The sequence below is a fragment of the Pinus tabuliformis genome, chromosome 6, assembly GCF_031772625.1.
Source record: "Pinus tabuliformis cultivar Carrire ecotype Pingquan chromosome 6, CPIR1, whole genome shotgun sequence".
Taxonomy (NCBI): Eukaryota; Viridiplantae; Streptophyta; class Pinopsida; order Pinales; family Pinaceae; genus Pinus; species Pinus tabuliformis.
The window spans coordinates 1,928,029,646-1,928,045,864 of record NC_142292.1 but is presented as its reverse complement, the minus strand read 5'-3'; the positions used below and the strand labels follow the sequence as shown (position 1 = coordinate 1,928,045,864).

Here is a 16,219-nt window from a genome sequence, read left to right as displayed (position 1 = left end):
TCAGATCACCTGATTTGGCTTCCACAGGTACAACAATTTAAGATGGTATTTATTAATTAGTGTTACACCTGCACGCTCAATTCTGATATGATAAATATATACAAAAGACAAAAGCAGGAGATACCCAACTCTGATATGATAAATATATTAAATGGAGGAGTTACCCAAAAGAGACGTTAATCTCTGAATGGCCTCTGGTGGAGCTGGTGAGGGAGAAAAGGTTTCCTTGCAAAGCTCGTAAACCATCTGCACTACGTTACTACTGTTCATTTGCGCTACATAAGGAGAATCTTTCCTTTTTCTAAATTCTTTTAAGCGACAGGACCATGAGCTAGAACTGTAACTTCCCTTAACTATGATGACGGCTTCGTTATTTTTAATATGAATCCGATAAGCCGCAGAAAACCCAAATGTTTACTTTATAATGGAATCTGTATTTATGCTTGGCAGTTGCAGTAAAGGGGGATCAGAGACAATTGCCTAAGATCAAAACACTCAAAATTAGAGACAAAGCATAAACAATTCACACATAAAATATTAGTTATGGCATTTTTATTAATCACACAAAATATGATGATTATAATGATGAATCATGTAAAAGGTATTTATATTTTTCTAACTGTTTTGACATGCATTCACATACAACGACAAGTCTATCAGTTAACTCGACTTGACTAACACTCAAATACTCAATCACTTAATTAACTCATTCTCTATCCTTATAACTAACTCCACCTGCCAGAATAATTACAATTTCTAACCAAAACAACATAATTTGTTTTGGGAGCAACAGAAAAGAAAACAAACCGGTGTGTAGGTGTATTTATATTTTCAATGGGCTATTAGACGGTCATCTCGACAGAAGGATTGGAATTTTCTATACCTTTTATGTGCAATTTTTTATACTTTTAAAATTTTCATTCCAGATCAATTCTTGAATAGGAAATGAGGTTGTTCCTCCACTTCGGGAATGGAAGTATTTCATCTTTTTACATTTGTTAAAGTGCATCCAGCTTGGTAAATAAATATTAATGTTATTTTGGACTAATAAAAATACAGATTTTTATGCGCAAAGCTTCCTCGTTGGTATGAATATTAAAGTTATTGTGTACCAATTATAAAACTGAACATGTGAATCATCATGCAACTTGGAGAACGGAAAACACTTCCGTGGCGAAAATTTTGTATTCCTCTTCCGTGACAAAAAAACTAAATTTCTTAATTCATTTGCTTAATTTCATATGATGACATATTTAACATAAAATCAATTTTGTATTCCTCTTCCGTGACCAAAAAAAACTAAATTTATTAATTCATTTGCTTAGTTTCATATGATGACATTTTTAACATAAAATGTTAAGGATTTTAATTATCTTACGATTTTTCTTTTATTCTCTCTAGAGAAATATAGATATTTAGTTCACCTCAAAGCACACGAAATAGGCTCCCGAATTTTTGGAGGGTAGTAGTTAGATTGTTGGGTATTTTTCAATGGGGAAAATACCAAAAACCAAATATTCAAACACACAGAGCCAATGCTCTGTTTTAGCTTTTTGTGCAGAGGAAGACTAAAAAAAATTTCACTGAGAGACAGAGTATTTCACCACCATAAAACATTTCCATTCATTAAAATATATGCCTGATACATATTCATCCTCTTTGCTGAGAGGGATTCACCACACAAAAAAAACATTCAACAAAAAAAATTTACTCTGTTTCACCTGAGAATTCACTGAACTGGGTTTACTGCTGTAAATTCCCTTTTACATTCATTGCTGTGACACACACTTTTCTGCTGTAATAAAAATTCACACATACATACAAATGCGCTCCACCATTTTCTTTATGCACTGCTGTGCAAAACCACACATGGTTTTTCTACTCCTCAGTTTTACGATGGCCAACACAACCACCATTACAACCCACGAGCATATTTCTCCTTGGCTCGTTCATATATTTTTTTTTAACTCGTGTCTATGTTCTTTTTACATACCATTACCCAAAAAAATTGTCAACGCATAAAAAAACATAAAAAAAAATTACGTACCCATATCCCATACAAAACTTAGTTAATGAGCATATGCGCCCATACCTCCGATTAAAAAAAACTTACGTGCAATATATGAAAACTTCAATATACTACCTAACACTATGACATTTCATTAATTAAATGTATGGTCAACAAAACTTAGATTTACTTCACGCAATATTTAATTTGATGCAGGAGTGGCGGTCAAACTCAAGAATTTAACCCACGCAAACCTTTAAATGCACCTCGTACGCAGCTTTGGTTTATCAACGGTGGAGAGCGATGGAGTAAATCCAACGGTGGAGAACAATATCGGAAGGCCAACATATGCTGAACATTAATACCCGAGAAAATGACGTTGGGATACGTCAGGGGTGAACCACGTGTCAGCTCTAAAATTTCTCGGGTTCGATCATCGGAAAATCCCTTTTGTCGGAATGTGACCCGAGAGCTCTCCGGCGAGTTTGTTGACCGATTTCTGGCAGCGGCGTTGAAATTATGATTTCAACACTCCCCTTTAATTTCAACAGCTGGGCATTCAGTCATACCCAGACACTTCCTCAAAAATTCAAAGCTCTTCTGATCAAGTGGCTTTGTCAAAATGTCTGCTACCTGTTCTTGAGTTCTGCAATGTTCTAAGATAATTTCTCCATTGTTCACCAATTCTCTGATGTAGTGAAACCTTGTATCAATGTGTTTCGTTCTCTTATGAAACACTGAATTCTTTGACAATGCAATAGCTGAGTTATTGTCACAAAATATCACTGTCGCTTTTTCCTGCTGTTGGCCTAAGCTTCTCAACATTCTTCTCATCCACACTGCTTGACATGCTGCTGCTGTAGCTGCCACATATTCAGCCTCTGCTATAGACAATGCTACAATGGACTGCTTCTTAGAAGCCCATGAGATGGCTCCTGAACCCATATGAAAAACATAACTGGAAGTGCTCTTCCGATCATCTACACTTCCAGCCCAATCGCTATCTGTGTACCCAACCAAATCTGAATGTTCTGAGGCATTATATACAATTCCAAACATTTTGGTACCTTTGACATACCTCAAAATTCTCTTTGTTGCCTGCCAATGTGCCTCCTTCGGCCTCTCCATGAACCTGGAAATTAAACTAACAGCATACATTAAATCAGGCCTAGTTGCTGTTAAATACATAAGGCTGCCCACAATGCTTTTATACAAGCTATGATCAAAATCCTTGCTGTTGTCCTCTCTGCTGAGTTTTAATCCCATCACTGTGGGAGTGATTGCTGCCTTGCATTCTTCCATCTTAAATCTGCCCAAAACTTGATTTACATATCTTGCTTGAGATATAAAAATTCATTTTTCATTTTGATCTACTTCTATGCCTAAGAAGTATCTCAACAAACCCATGTCAGTCATTTCAAATTTATCCTTCATGACTGATTTAAAATTCTCAATAAGATAAATATCATTTCCAGTGAAAATAACATCATCTACATATAAGACAACAATTAAAATTTTACCATCCTTTTCCTTGATGTAGACTGTGGGCTCTCCTTCACATTTGTCAAATTCATTATCTAATAGATATGAATCTATCCTGCTGTACCATGCTCTTGGCGCTTGCTTCAGCGCATAAAGAGCTTTCTTCAATTTGCACACTTTGTGCTCTTCACCTTTCTTCTCATATCCGAGAGGCTGTTCAACATAAACCTCTTCCTTTAACACTCCATTTAGGAATGCTGATTTCACATCCATTTGGTAGACTTTCCATTTGTTTTGTGCTGCTATGGACAGCACTGCTCTCACGGTTTCCATCCTTGCAACCGGTGCGAAAGTCTCCTCATAGTTTCTCCCATATTGCTGCTTGTAGCCTTTGACAACCAGCCTTGCCTTGTGCCTTTCTATCTTGCCTTCAGCATTGCTCTTGGTCTTATAGACCCATTTCACACCAATGACTTATTTGCCTTTTGGTAACTCAACCAAATCCCATATTTTGTTTCTCTCTATGGCATTCATCTCCTCATCCATAGCTTCTATCCATTTCCTATCTTTAATTGCTTCTTCGAAATGAATAGGATCATCAACATGACAATACAAGGAAAATAAGGAATTCATTCCTTCTTCATAAATTTCACTTAGATTTCTAAATTTCTTACCTCTTTCACTTGGTGTGCAAGTGCTTGAAGATGCACTTGTGTTTCCTCCTTGTGGTGTGCTTGGAGAAGCACTCTCATTGATCCTCAATGGTGTTCCTTGCTGTCCTTGTGTTGGTGCTGTTGTTTGGGGATGCACTTCAGCCACTTCCTCTTCATCTTCATCATGAGACAAACAGTTCTTGACATTCACTGTTTTCTCTATGCTTCCATCCCAAGCTTCTTCCTCAATGAATTGAACATCCCTGCTTACAAAGAACTTCTTGGTAGATGGGATGTACAGCCTGTAGGCCTTGGATTCATCACTGTATCCAATGAAGATGCATTTCTCCCCTTTGCTGTCCAACTTCCTCCTTAGCTGATCTGGTATGTGTGCATAGGCCACACACCCAAAAACTCTCATGTGGGTGACTCCTTGCTTTCTCCCACTCCATGCCTCTTCTAGAACTTTGTTCAAGACTGCTTTTGTAGGACACCTGTTCAGTATATAAACTGCACAATGTACAGCTTCAGCCCAATACTCATTTGGCAAATGCTTTGCCTTCAACATGCTCCTCGCCATATCCATGATGATCCTGTTCTTCCTTTCAGCAACTCCATTTTGCTGCGGAGTGTACCTTGTTGTAAACTGTTTATGAATTCCATTTTCTCTACAAAATCTTAGGAATTCCTTGGAGATATACTCACCTCCTCTATCAGTTCTCAATACTTTTATGTGCAGCCCACTTTGGTTCTCCACAAGTGCTTTGAAATTTTGGAATTTCTCAAAGACTTCACTTTTGTTCTTGAGGAAATATATCCAAGTCTTTCTTGTAAAATCATCAATGAATGTCAAGAAATATAGGCTGCCAGCTAATGATGGAGCTTGCATTGGTCCACACAAATCTGAGTGGATAATCTCTAAGGGTGCCTTTGCCCTTATGCTTTTCCCTAATGGAAAATTTTCTCTATGTTGTTTTCCCAATATGCAACCTTCACAAAGGCTGTCCGGCTTCTCTATCAATGGTAATCCCTTTACCATTCCTTTTCTGCTCAATAAGTTTAGACCTCCAAAATTTAGATGCCCGAATCTCAAGTGCCATAACCAGTTCTCATCCTTTGGCACGCTTTGGAAGGCCTCTTGGGTAACTGCTGCAATTTCTCCTTTGTTTTTCAAATCTGGCCTGATCCTGAGAGGGAACATCATGTTCCTTGTCATCTTCACTTCAGCAATGCATCTTTTGCTGGGTGGTATATCCATGATGGTGCATACATCATTTTTAAAGAAAACATTGTACCCCTTATGGACAAGCTGTCCAATACTCAAGAGGTTACATCTCATTCCGGGGACATAGTATACATCTGCTATGGTTTTCCTTTCTCCTTGCTTTGAAAATATTTTTACTTCTCCTTTTCCCATAACAGACACTTTACTATCAGTTCCTAGTGTGACTTCTGATTTCACATTTTTATCTAGGGCAGAAAAGAAGGCTATGTTTCCGGTCATATGGTTGCTGCAACCTGAGTCTAAAAACCAAATGTCCTCACTGTTTGTTTCAGCCATGTTACAGGCTAACAACACATTGTTTTGACTGCTGTTTTCTCTAGTGACATTTGCATTTTGTCTGCTGTTCTTATCATGCTGTTTCTTTCTACAATCACTAGCATAATGTCCATACTTTTTGCAATAATAGCATTGAACATTAGATTTATCATACCTTTGTCCTTGAGCCTGATACTGATCTCTTTTTTGGCTGCTGCCTTGACCTTGGTTCTGATTTGGATTGCTGCCTCTTCCTTGTGCATTTGATGGACTGTTCCTTCCACCTCTATTCTGGCTTCTGCCTCTTCCTCTTCGGTTTCCTCTTCCTTGACCTCTTCCTCTTCCAAAGGACATCTGGGTCTTGAAGGCTTGCTCAAGAGATGAGTTTTCATTCCTACTCAACCTCTGCTCATGTCTTATCAGTGATGCATGTAGCTCATCAACTGAATAGTTTGAGAGATCCTTTGTCTCTTCAATGGTGGTGACTATGGCATCAAACCTTGAGGGTAAGACCCTCAATATTTTCTCCACTATTCTTCTATCTTCAATTGTTTCTCCATGAGTTCTCATTTGTGTGATTACACCAATCACATGAGTGAAGAATGATTCAATGTTGTCTGACTCCTTCATGTTCAAGTTTTCAAAATCCTTTCTCAGCAATTGTAGTTTTCCTGTCTTCACTCTCTCCATGCCTTGATAGGCTGTCTTGAGGGTTTGCCATGCTTCATTTGATTTTTTAGCTGCTGCTATCCTTGGAAATATACTCTGGTCTACTGCTAGATGCAACAATAAAATGGCCTTTGCATCCTTCTTCCTATTGCTCTTTAGGAGATCTCTCTCTCCCTGAGTTAATGCATTGAACTCAGTTTCATTTCCTGGTTCTTCAAAACCATCTTCAACTATTTCCCATAAATCTTGAGAGGCAAACAGAGCTCTCATAGTTATTGACCAGTAGTCATAGTTCTTCCCATTAAACTGTGGGAGCTGGGTGTTAAACATACCCATACCAGTGCTTGTGCTAGCCATTCCTTGACTGTGTATTTAAAACTGACTGTCTCTTTAGTAACAAACAAGATAGCTGTGAAGAATACCTGAATCCTTCGTTGTCTGAGTCTTCTGTCTGCCTGAGAAGTTTTGCTGCAGCAACAACCTTCTCCCTTCAGCTTCTTTAACTTCTTTAAAGAGCCTAAGCCTGCTCTGATACGACTGTTGGGTATTTTTCAATGGGGAAAATACCAAAAACCAAATATTCAAACACACAGAGGCAATGCTCTGTTTTAGCTCCAGGATCTTTTTGTGCATAGGAAGACTAAAAAAAATTTCACTGAGAGACAGAGTATTTCACCACCATAAAACATTTCCATTCATTAAAATATATGCCTGATACATATTCATCCTCTTTGCTGAGAGGGATTCACCACACAAAAAAAAAACATTCAACAAAAAAAATTTACTCTGTTTCACCTGAGAATTCACTGAACTGGGTTTACTGCTGTAAATCCCCTTTTACATTCACTGCTGTGACAGACACTTTTCTGCTGTAATAAAAATTCACACATACATACAAATGCGCTCCACCATTTTCTTTATGCACTGCTGTGCAAAACCACACATGGTTTTTCTACTCCTCAGTTTTACGATGGCCAACACAACCACCATTACAACCCACGAGCATATTTCTCCTTGGCTCGTTCATATATTTTTTTAACTCGTGTCTATGTTCTTTTTACATACCATTACCCAAAAAAATGGTCAACGCATAAAAAAACATAAAAAAAATTATGTACCCATATCCCATACAAAACTTAGTTAATGAGCATATGCGCCCATACCTCCGATTAAAAAAAACTTACGTGCAATATATGAAAACTTCAATATACTACCTACCACTATGACATTTCATTAATTAAACGTATGGTCAACAAAACTTAGATTTACTTCACGCAATATTTAATTTGATGCAGGAGTGGCGGTCAAACTCAAGAATTTAACCCACGCAAACCTTTAAATGCACCTCGTACGCAGCTTTGGTTTATCAACGGTGGAGAGTGATGGAGTAAATCCAACGGTGGAGAACAATATCGGAAGGCCAACATATGCTGAACATTAACACCCGAGAAAATGACGTTGGGATACGTCAGGGGTGAACCACGTGTCAGCTCTAAAATTTCTCGGGTTCGATCATCGGAAAATCCCTTTTGTCAGAATGTGACCCGAGAGCTCTCCGGCGAGTTTGTTGATCGGTTTCTGGTAGCTGCATTGAAATTACGATTTCAACATAGATTTGTCATAATTTGAAAGGAAAAAATAAGAAAACTATAAAAGAAAAGACATTAGTTTTCTAAAAATTCTAGAAACATTTAAAATCTCATAGGGATAAAGTTTTTTGAAACTTAATTTTGGATTCTCTAAAAGGGTTACTAGATTTGGTATTGTGATTTGATGGATTTAAAAAAAAATTTGAATTTATAGTTTTGTTATGTTAATTTGTTTGGTTGGGTTTGGAGTATATTTTAAAATTATTTTGTTTGGTTAAGAGTTAGTTTTTCTAGGATGTAAAGAAACAAGTTAAAAACCCAATACCTAAAAGCATCTAGTAGGAGTGAAGGCATGCTCCTTGTGCTCCTTATGCTCCTTTACTGACCACAATGGGTAATTCTAGGTGGCATGGGTTTCCTTGAATAAAGGTGCTTTGTCAGTGTACATTCTTAAATCGCAGCCAACTATGGCATTATGGTTGTCCTCAATACTGGTTTGACAATTTAGTTATGATGGGTTTTCCCATTGGTTAAAACAAAAAAGTCATTTTTCTTGGCATGATATCATAGAGTCGAGTTACAAATATCCATTATGTTAAAATAAATGAAAATGGGAGAAGCATTGGAATTACTCCAAAAAATAAGATTTAACAAGAAGAATTATCCACACCTTACATTAATGAAGATGACCTTGATTGGGCTCATTAAAATATCCCCAACGAATCTAGAAATTCAAAGGAAGCATGGCAACTTTTTAACATTTTTTCATTTTTTAAACACATGAAAATATTTCGTTAATTTTGAAATAGATTTTGAAACCAATGTTGAAATAGTTTCAACTAGGACAAATTTGTCATGAAAGATCAGAAGATTTGTAGCACAAAGAAATATGTGAGTGAAGAAAAAAGGGACACAACAATTCAAATCATAGAGGTATCACTCAACTATGTTCTTACACTTTCTTCCAGATAATGAGCATTCCAATGTGAAGTGTGATTAATTTTTTTTCAAGAAAAATTGGAACTTTAACTGTAAAAGGATAGGAATCTAAAATGTGGAAGGTTCATTTTATTTCAATTCTACATGATGCACACTTACTTGGCCCAATCCATCGCCTTCTGGCATAACCTCTCTTGCCACTCTTGATTTCTTATACGCACTCCGACCTGATCCTTGACGTAACCACGTAGGATTACTTAACAACTTTATCAATACTATGCAGTAGTGCTCAATACACAAAAATTTCCTCTTAGCCCTTGTAAGTGATGAGGCCCTATCACCCTATCACAAAGGCCCAAATAGTCTATCAATTGCAATTTAACTATTTGGAAACCCCACTTACTCAGCACACTAATCATTCTGACATAACTAGCCTTAGCTACTCTCGGCCCCGCACCTTCGTGATGTCTTCGTAAAAACACAACATGACAAAATGAAATATGAAACAATGCTTAACCTTCTATTCTCAGGTGAAGGCTTATTTGGCTCATGGTCACATGCTCAATAGTGACTAGGATTTCCACTCAAACTTGGTCCTCAAGAGTCTATGGTCATGATCTAATGACCAGAGAGTGATTACCATAACTTGATGCATTGTCAGTGTGGGCACATTTCAATCGCCAAGATCCAATGAAAAAACTTGATGGTAGTGATGGGACGTGGGGGCATCCCCTTTATGACATCAGCGGGGGGATGTGGGTTTCTGCACTCTTAGTTCCCTTCACATTTCTGATGAGTAAATCCAATGGAAATGGATTAATGGAATGGATCAATAGCTTGGGAAGGTAGGTACACCCATGAAGTTAGCGATGAAGTGTGGAGGGGATGGAGGGCGGGTGGTCCACACTTGTGATTCCCACTCTTATTTTAGAACCTTGACTTTTGAATTCCCATGATTTGTTGACTCATTATTTGATGTTGATCCCAAGTTTTGTCACACTATGTAACAACATTCCTTTCTCGTAATTTCAAACTAATATTTCCACACTCCTTGATCTTCTTCATGATAGAATTAGGATAGGGCAAGCTTCCATTCTTTCCTTTGTGTGGTAGTGGGGCTTCTGCGAGGTATTCAAAATTGTGAGTGCTAGACCAATCTTATTTGTCCTTAAGGATGGATTGTGTATACATTACTAGTATGTTACTGTTACACATCATTTTGATATTGTCCATGTACTCCCCGTTTCATGATCTTGGAGGACCTCTACAGTGAACCCTACATGCTCTCCCTTCATGAAGAAACTCCCATTGTGTCCCTCTTCATGAGCAAAACAATTTCCTTTTGCATCATTTCCCAAAAATCTTCTGTTTTTCCCAGTTTACAAGACCAGCGCTAATTACCTGTGTCCTCCTCGCACTAATATGCAGGGATTACAAATATCCCTAGCACTGACCACAATGACTAAACTTTGTTCTAGTTGCACTGATCCTCTTTTGGAAAGTTTTTTAAATAAGGAGCCAAACCTTCCAACTCTAGAAGCTTCATAATGGAAGCCCGGTAAATGGTTGAGCCAAATGGAGTCGAGGATGTGAGTTTGGGCTTATTTCCCCTATTAGGATGGAACTACCTCAAGAGATAAGACCTTCTCCCACAAGAAGAGGAACCATCTCCCTTCCATCCATGCTATATAAACCTCCACTTTTCCTAAGCACAAGCTAGTGTTGGTGTGCTAATTCTAATTAGGCTCTAGTTGAAGTTTTGATTGTGGAGTAATTAGCAAGTTATTCATAGTTGTAGCTCTCTAGTTGTGTGTGAGGGAGAAGTGAGAATTTGGTTCAGTGTGAAGACTAAAGGGAAGAGCCTTAAAACTACCATTTTTGAGGCCATCATGGAATGCTAAAGGAACTGTGTGGGAACTCGGATTTGTCAGAGGAGAACAACAACATCAAGACAATGGTTGTAATCTCTTCTTGATCTAATATATATGAAACTATCGATTGATTTCCTACATAATATGTCATCTCACATGTTTATGGCTTAATGTTTCTTGACTTGTTAAGTAGGTTGAATACAATTTGTCTATTATCACGATTGTTGTTTGTTGTTGTTTACTTGTTTCAGGTGTTTGTAGAAGAAAACGACAGATAGTTGGAGTGAGGAAACAAGGTCATCACCAAATAGGATAAGCATAATAAGAGGTAGGCCCTCTTAATTCGCTTCTAACCTAAGGAAATATTCTATAGAATGTCTTTTTTGCGGCTAGACCCACTCTCACACTGAGGAATTGTTTGTGTCCGCACTTAGAATTTTATTTCACCACAAATTGGGGACTTCGCTGGGGAAACCAATCCTTCTATTTCTCATTTGGAATTTCATGGTTTTGTGTGAACTTCTCTAGTTTCTTCATTTCCCTTTAGTTTTGTCTGCTTTGCTTTGTTTACTACTCTGGGTCTGAAATTCACAGTAGCAAGTCTCATCTCAACTTTTGAAAAAAATTATTTTCTCTTTGCATCCTCGCTCGGTGCACTTATTTCCCTAATAGTCACGTCGATCAGTGCAATATGCTAAGAAAAAGTCGTGTCGACCACCTTCTGGCGCTTGTTGTCAGTTAGGCGGTCGTGCTGATGCCTGTAAGTGAAGATTAGGGTTCACCCCAAATCTTGGCCAGTGTGTCTTGCTCTCTTGATTTCTGCATTGTAAGTTGTTTAGACTGTCTTCTCCCTGACTCGAAAGCTACATTTCACTTAGTTTATTTGCTTTTTGACTTGCCTTATTTTTTCTTGATTTCTTGGGTCCTTGGATGGTTTGTGGCCCTAGGGCATCAAGGTTGTCATCCGTTCAGTTGGTTATGAACTCAGCAAGTCAAGTTGTTGGTGCATTTACTCCTTTCATTTCATTTATAGTCCTCTTATCACTTTGGGTCTCCATTACACAAGTTTGAAAAGTTTCGTTTTCTTGTCTAAACATCTCTTTTCTGGCATAGATCAAATTGTTTGTCTTGTTTTGGTAGAGTCATTGCGTCATTAGTTTGAAAGAGATTCTCTTTTTGTGTTTTTCGTTTGCTTGAGAATTGATTGTCTTGAAACTTTTTCATTGAAGTGTTTTGGGAGATTCATTTTGTCATTTCATGAAAATTACATAATTCTAGTTTGTTGTGTCAATATGTTACGTTAGTAAGCATCATTGAAGACTAGGATTTCATTTTCATTTGAAAAGGAAAAAGAATTCTCTTTACTTTTAAAAGGACTGTTCAAAGTGTACTTGCTAGAAAACTAGGAATTGGAATGAATTTTTCATTAGTTTATTTTTTCGAAAAGTGAAGTAGTGAAAAATAATTTTGCTTTCGGTTGCTTGGTTGTTTTCATTTCATTATGATTTCTACCCTCCCTAGTGTAGAAAATTCATCTAATTGAAAGGGTATTGTCTCATTTAGCTGCATTTAGGACTTTTCGAGTCACATTGCTAAGGCCTGAAAACTGAGACATAATTCAAGATATATTCTAAAATGAGCTCAATTAACCTAAGGCTCATTTGAAACCTAACGATCATATCTAGAAGGTCTAGGCTAGAGACATGTTCCGACGTCTTTAAACCTAGCAGATGTCGTTAGCTTCAACACTAGATCGTGCTAGTACAGACTTGTGTTCGCTATACCGTCAAGTACATAAAGGGAGAACCCTCTAGGCTACAATCCTTTATCCACAGGAAGCCGAGTCTGCTGCCTTGCAAACATGATACACCGAACACAACATTCGGGGAGATTGCCTGCTCATACTTCTCAGTTCACCGGGAGGTATTCTGCAGTTCACGGTTGCCTATTAATCCTTTTTACCTAGATCATCCAGAGTAGTCATTTGATATTTTTGACTCATTAAACTTAAAAGATCATTTAAGCACTTGTCCTTTCGAGCTCGTTTCCAATCGAAAGTGATAGAGTCATCTTTACTTATTTATCGACTCTTAAAACATGAAAGAGCACCAGTTTATTTATGTGTCATAAAAAATTGTTGCCCACGATCTTATAACATTCCGTTAGTCTTTTTCAAATGAAATTGTGAGTTTTCCGTAATGTACATTTGAAAGCCTTGAAAATTATCTCTCTTTTCCTGCTAACTAAGACAAGGTCGTCGTGGTTGAACCATCTGGTTCACCTAGTTCCTCTTCCTCTCCTCCATCTGAAATATTGTCTATCGAGCCTTTTCCTGAATTACGAGAGTCACTCGAGGACCAAGGTGTTGAACTCAGAATCATTCAGAGAATTCGAACTTTTTCATCTCATCCTCCGCCTACTTTAGAAACTGGGTGACCTTCGGATATTAGCCTAAAATCTCTGGACAATCCCGTCTAGACTCCTGACAGTTCACCAACTACTGAAGGTCAACTTGGACTGGTTATATATCCTTTGAATCCTTTGTGCGACCCTGTTGTGATATCACCACAGTGTCTGTATAGTCTGGATGATCAGTCAAGTGTTCCTTTGGAATTATCCCCTCATACATATTCGGTTTTTCGTTGTCCCTTGTTCCCAACTATGGAACCTGAAGGCAAAGCTCTAGTTACCTCTTCAGATCAATCAGAAATTTCTACTCCACACACTGTTGAAGAGGAAGAGCATCAATTTCCTCCACAAGGTATCCCCTACACGGGGAGCATTCCCATCAGTGTGTATTAGGATTTTCCACCTAATTATGTGACTTTAGCATAGTTGTTATTAGGTACACCTAGTGCCTCATCAGTTTATCGCAACCCTGTTTGGGCATAGGGCACCATGCCTACTATAGTTCCGTTCATTCAGAATCTGACATTCCAACAAGCGATGCTTTCTACAGTTACCTCTGTCCCGGTGCAACCCACCATTCTGAACCCTCTTGTCTCGTCCATCCAAGTCACCTGTCCAGTTCAACCGATGGTCTCGAGGCATGTTGTGTCCATTTTTCGACCCCTCCAATAAGTGGACAAGATGTACCACCACCTGGGGGGGCAGAATCTGAGTGTTCTATGTTGTCAGGCACAACCAATATGAGTAGCTCACAGGCTCACATGGTTGGTATGAACCAACCTTCTTCTGGTCCTATCCAAAACCCTGCTGGTCTTGCTGGATCAAGCAATATCCAGTAACAACAGGTCCAAAATCCCATTGGTCCATCCGAGTCAAGCAATTTCCAGTATCAATAGCCTTGTGAGGCTTAGGTTTAGTACAAAGATCCTTATGTACCATATGGCTCTCAAGGAATGGTAAATCCGCCTTACGTCCTTTAGCCTGGATAGCATGGTCAGCCTGGTCCATTTACTTTTCCAGGTGGCTACGGTCAGATACAGTTCAGAAATTTTCCGAGAACTGTTCAAGTACCCTTACAATAGCAAGGGCAGCCTCTGTAGCAACAAGGGTCGTCCACACAGCAGCAGGGGCATATTATGCCACAATAAGGGCAATTGCAACAACTGCAGGGGCAACCCTTGCAAAAATTCCAGCAAACCATGCAGTCGTAGATGCAGTATGCTCCATAAACCTCCCAGCCTATGTCTTCGCAAAGGAAAACCTCTGCAGTTTCATGGACAATATTTATAGTTGCAACGTCAACCCTTACTGCAGTAGAACCAACCCGGCTAGCAACAACCCTTGTATACATATCAACATGGTCAACCCTTGCGAAGACAAGGTCACGATCAAGTCCTGCAACAGCAGGCCCAAAATCCTAATGTCCAAAGGCAACAAGTTCTTAATCCTTTTGTCCAAGGGCAGTAGGTCCAAAATCCCTATCTCCAAGGATAGCAAGTGAAAAATCCTTATGTCCAAGGACAACGGATCCAAAATCCTCTTGTTTAGGGGTAGCAGGTTCAAAACCCGTATGTTCAGGGAAAACAGGTGAAGTATCCATATGTCCAAGGTCAACAAGCTCAACAACCTTTTAACCCGTATGTTCCTTATTGGCAACCTCTGTCCGAATAGTTTCAAGGCTTTCAAGGTTAAAATCCTCCCTATGGCCAACGTAACCTACAGTGGGGGCAAAATCAGATGCCATATGGCCAAAACCCTCCACTATGGGGATAGAATCCTTACTAGCAGTGATGGGCTCCTCTGGTTGGACCCTCTTATCGACCTCCAATTCCTTTCAATAATCAATTGTCATTCTTGGCTACACTAGAGTTGCCAAATGTGTCTTGACTCACGAATGATCCAATTCTTCATTCGGCATACTAGCCTTTGGTCTCATCCAAGATCCCTAGCGATTGCTCAAAGTTCAATGGGAAAGAAAAATAAGATTTTCAAGCCCATGTGATGACATATCACTTATGGCGCTCTTCAAATTCCTATGTTGATGATTCTATCCGTCTCCGTCTTTTCCAACGAACCCTTACACATGCTGCAGCCAAGTGGTACATCAAACTTCCTCGAAGTACTTACCATGACTTCAACTCTTTAGCCATGGCTTTCCTCAGGCATTTCCAATTGCCAGTTCACTATGCAATTGACACCTATTTTCTTACATCGCTCAAGAAAGATACTGTCATGCACATCTCCAATCACATCCATGAATGGAGACATAGACGTCGCCTGATAAAATTTGAAATTGTTGATCAGTTGCTAACCGAATGGTTTACCAAGTCATTCGTCGCTCCAATTTCTCGCAATATAGCTATGGGTGGATGTGTTACCGAAGAGCAAGCCATTGCTCATGCCCAATACTTAGACCTCGTTTATTCTTATTCTGGAACTTTCTATGAGTTATTACCCAATTCTCCCTAGCAATTATTCGATCCAATGACATTGAAGTCAATGGCTACACCTCCTGTTGATGTAGTAATTGGTTCAGTGTCCCAGACCCCTGCCAAATATTCTTCCAAATAGAAGTCTGTCTCGAACACTGCTTCCAATAGTCCCTCCCAAAATCCACCTGGCCCTTGTAAAACCTCAAAGGTCCACACTATTCATTCTACCACATCGGACAAATCCTTGAAAGGTAAGAAGAAAGGCAAAGGCAAGGGTAAAGCCGATGCCGCAAGAGAGAGTCCTCCTAAGCCGTATGTTGGTGATTATTCACAATGGAAACTTAAGTATCCATGCCTCATTTGTGTGGAAGATCACTATACTAAGGATTGTCCCCAACGATTTGAAGTTAGTCGTTTTCTCAAAGGGACCCCAGTTGTTCTTAAAGCGCTGTTTCCATCTCAGCAGACTCAAATGGTAGACCAGCCTCAATCATCTGCTTCCTCAGGATCACAAGTTTTCATGATGAGTACGCCTATTAATGTGGCTACTAGATCAAAGGATTATCAAAATCTTTCTTCGATAGCTGGGAAAGAGAAAGAGGCCACCCCTTCTTCTTCTACCCCGAG

General features: G+C 38.9%; 1 protein-coding gene across 1 annotated transcript in view; it reads right to left on the bottom strand.

Moving 5' to 3' along the window:
• Nucleotides 1–13,802, bottom strand: part of LOC149266892 (plant cysteine oxidase 1-like) — a 48,568-nt gene extending 34,766 nt beyond the window's left edge. Inside the window, exon 1 of the mRNA XM_089409489.1 lies at nt 13,715–13,802. Coding sequence (XP_089265615.1) covers nt 13,715–13,802 — 88 coding nt within the window. The remainder of the gene's footprint in view (nt 1–13,714) is intronic.
• Between the last annotated feature and the right edge of the window lie 2,417 nt (nt 13,803–16,219).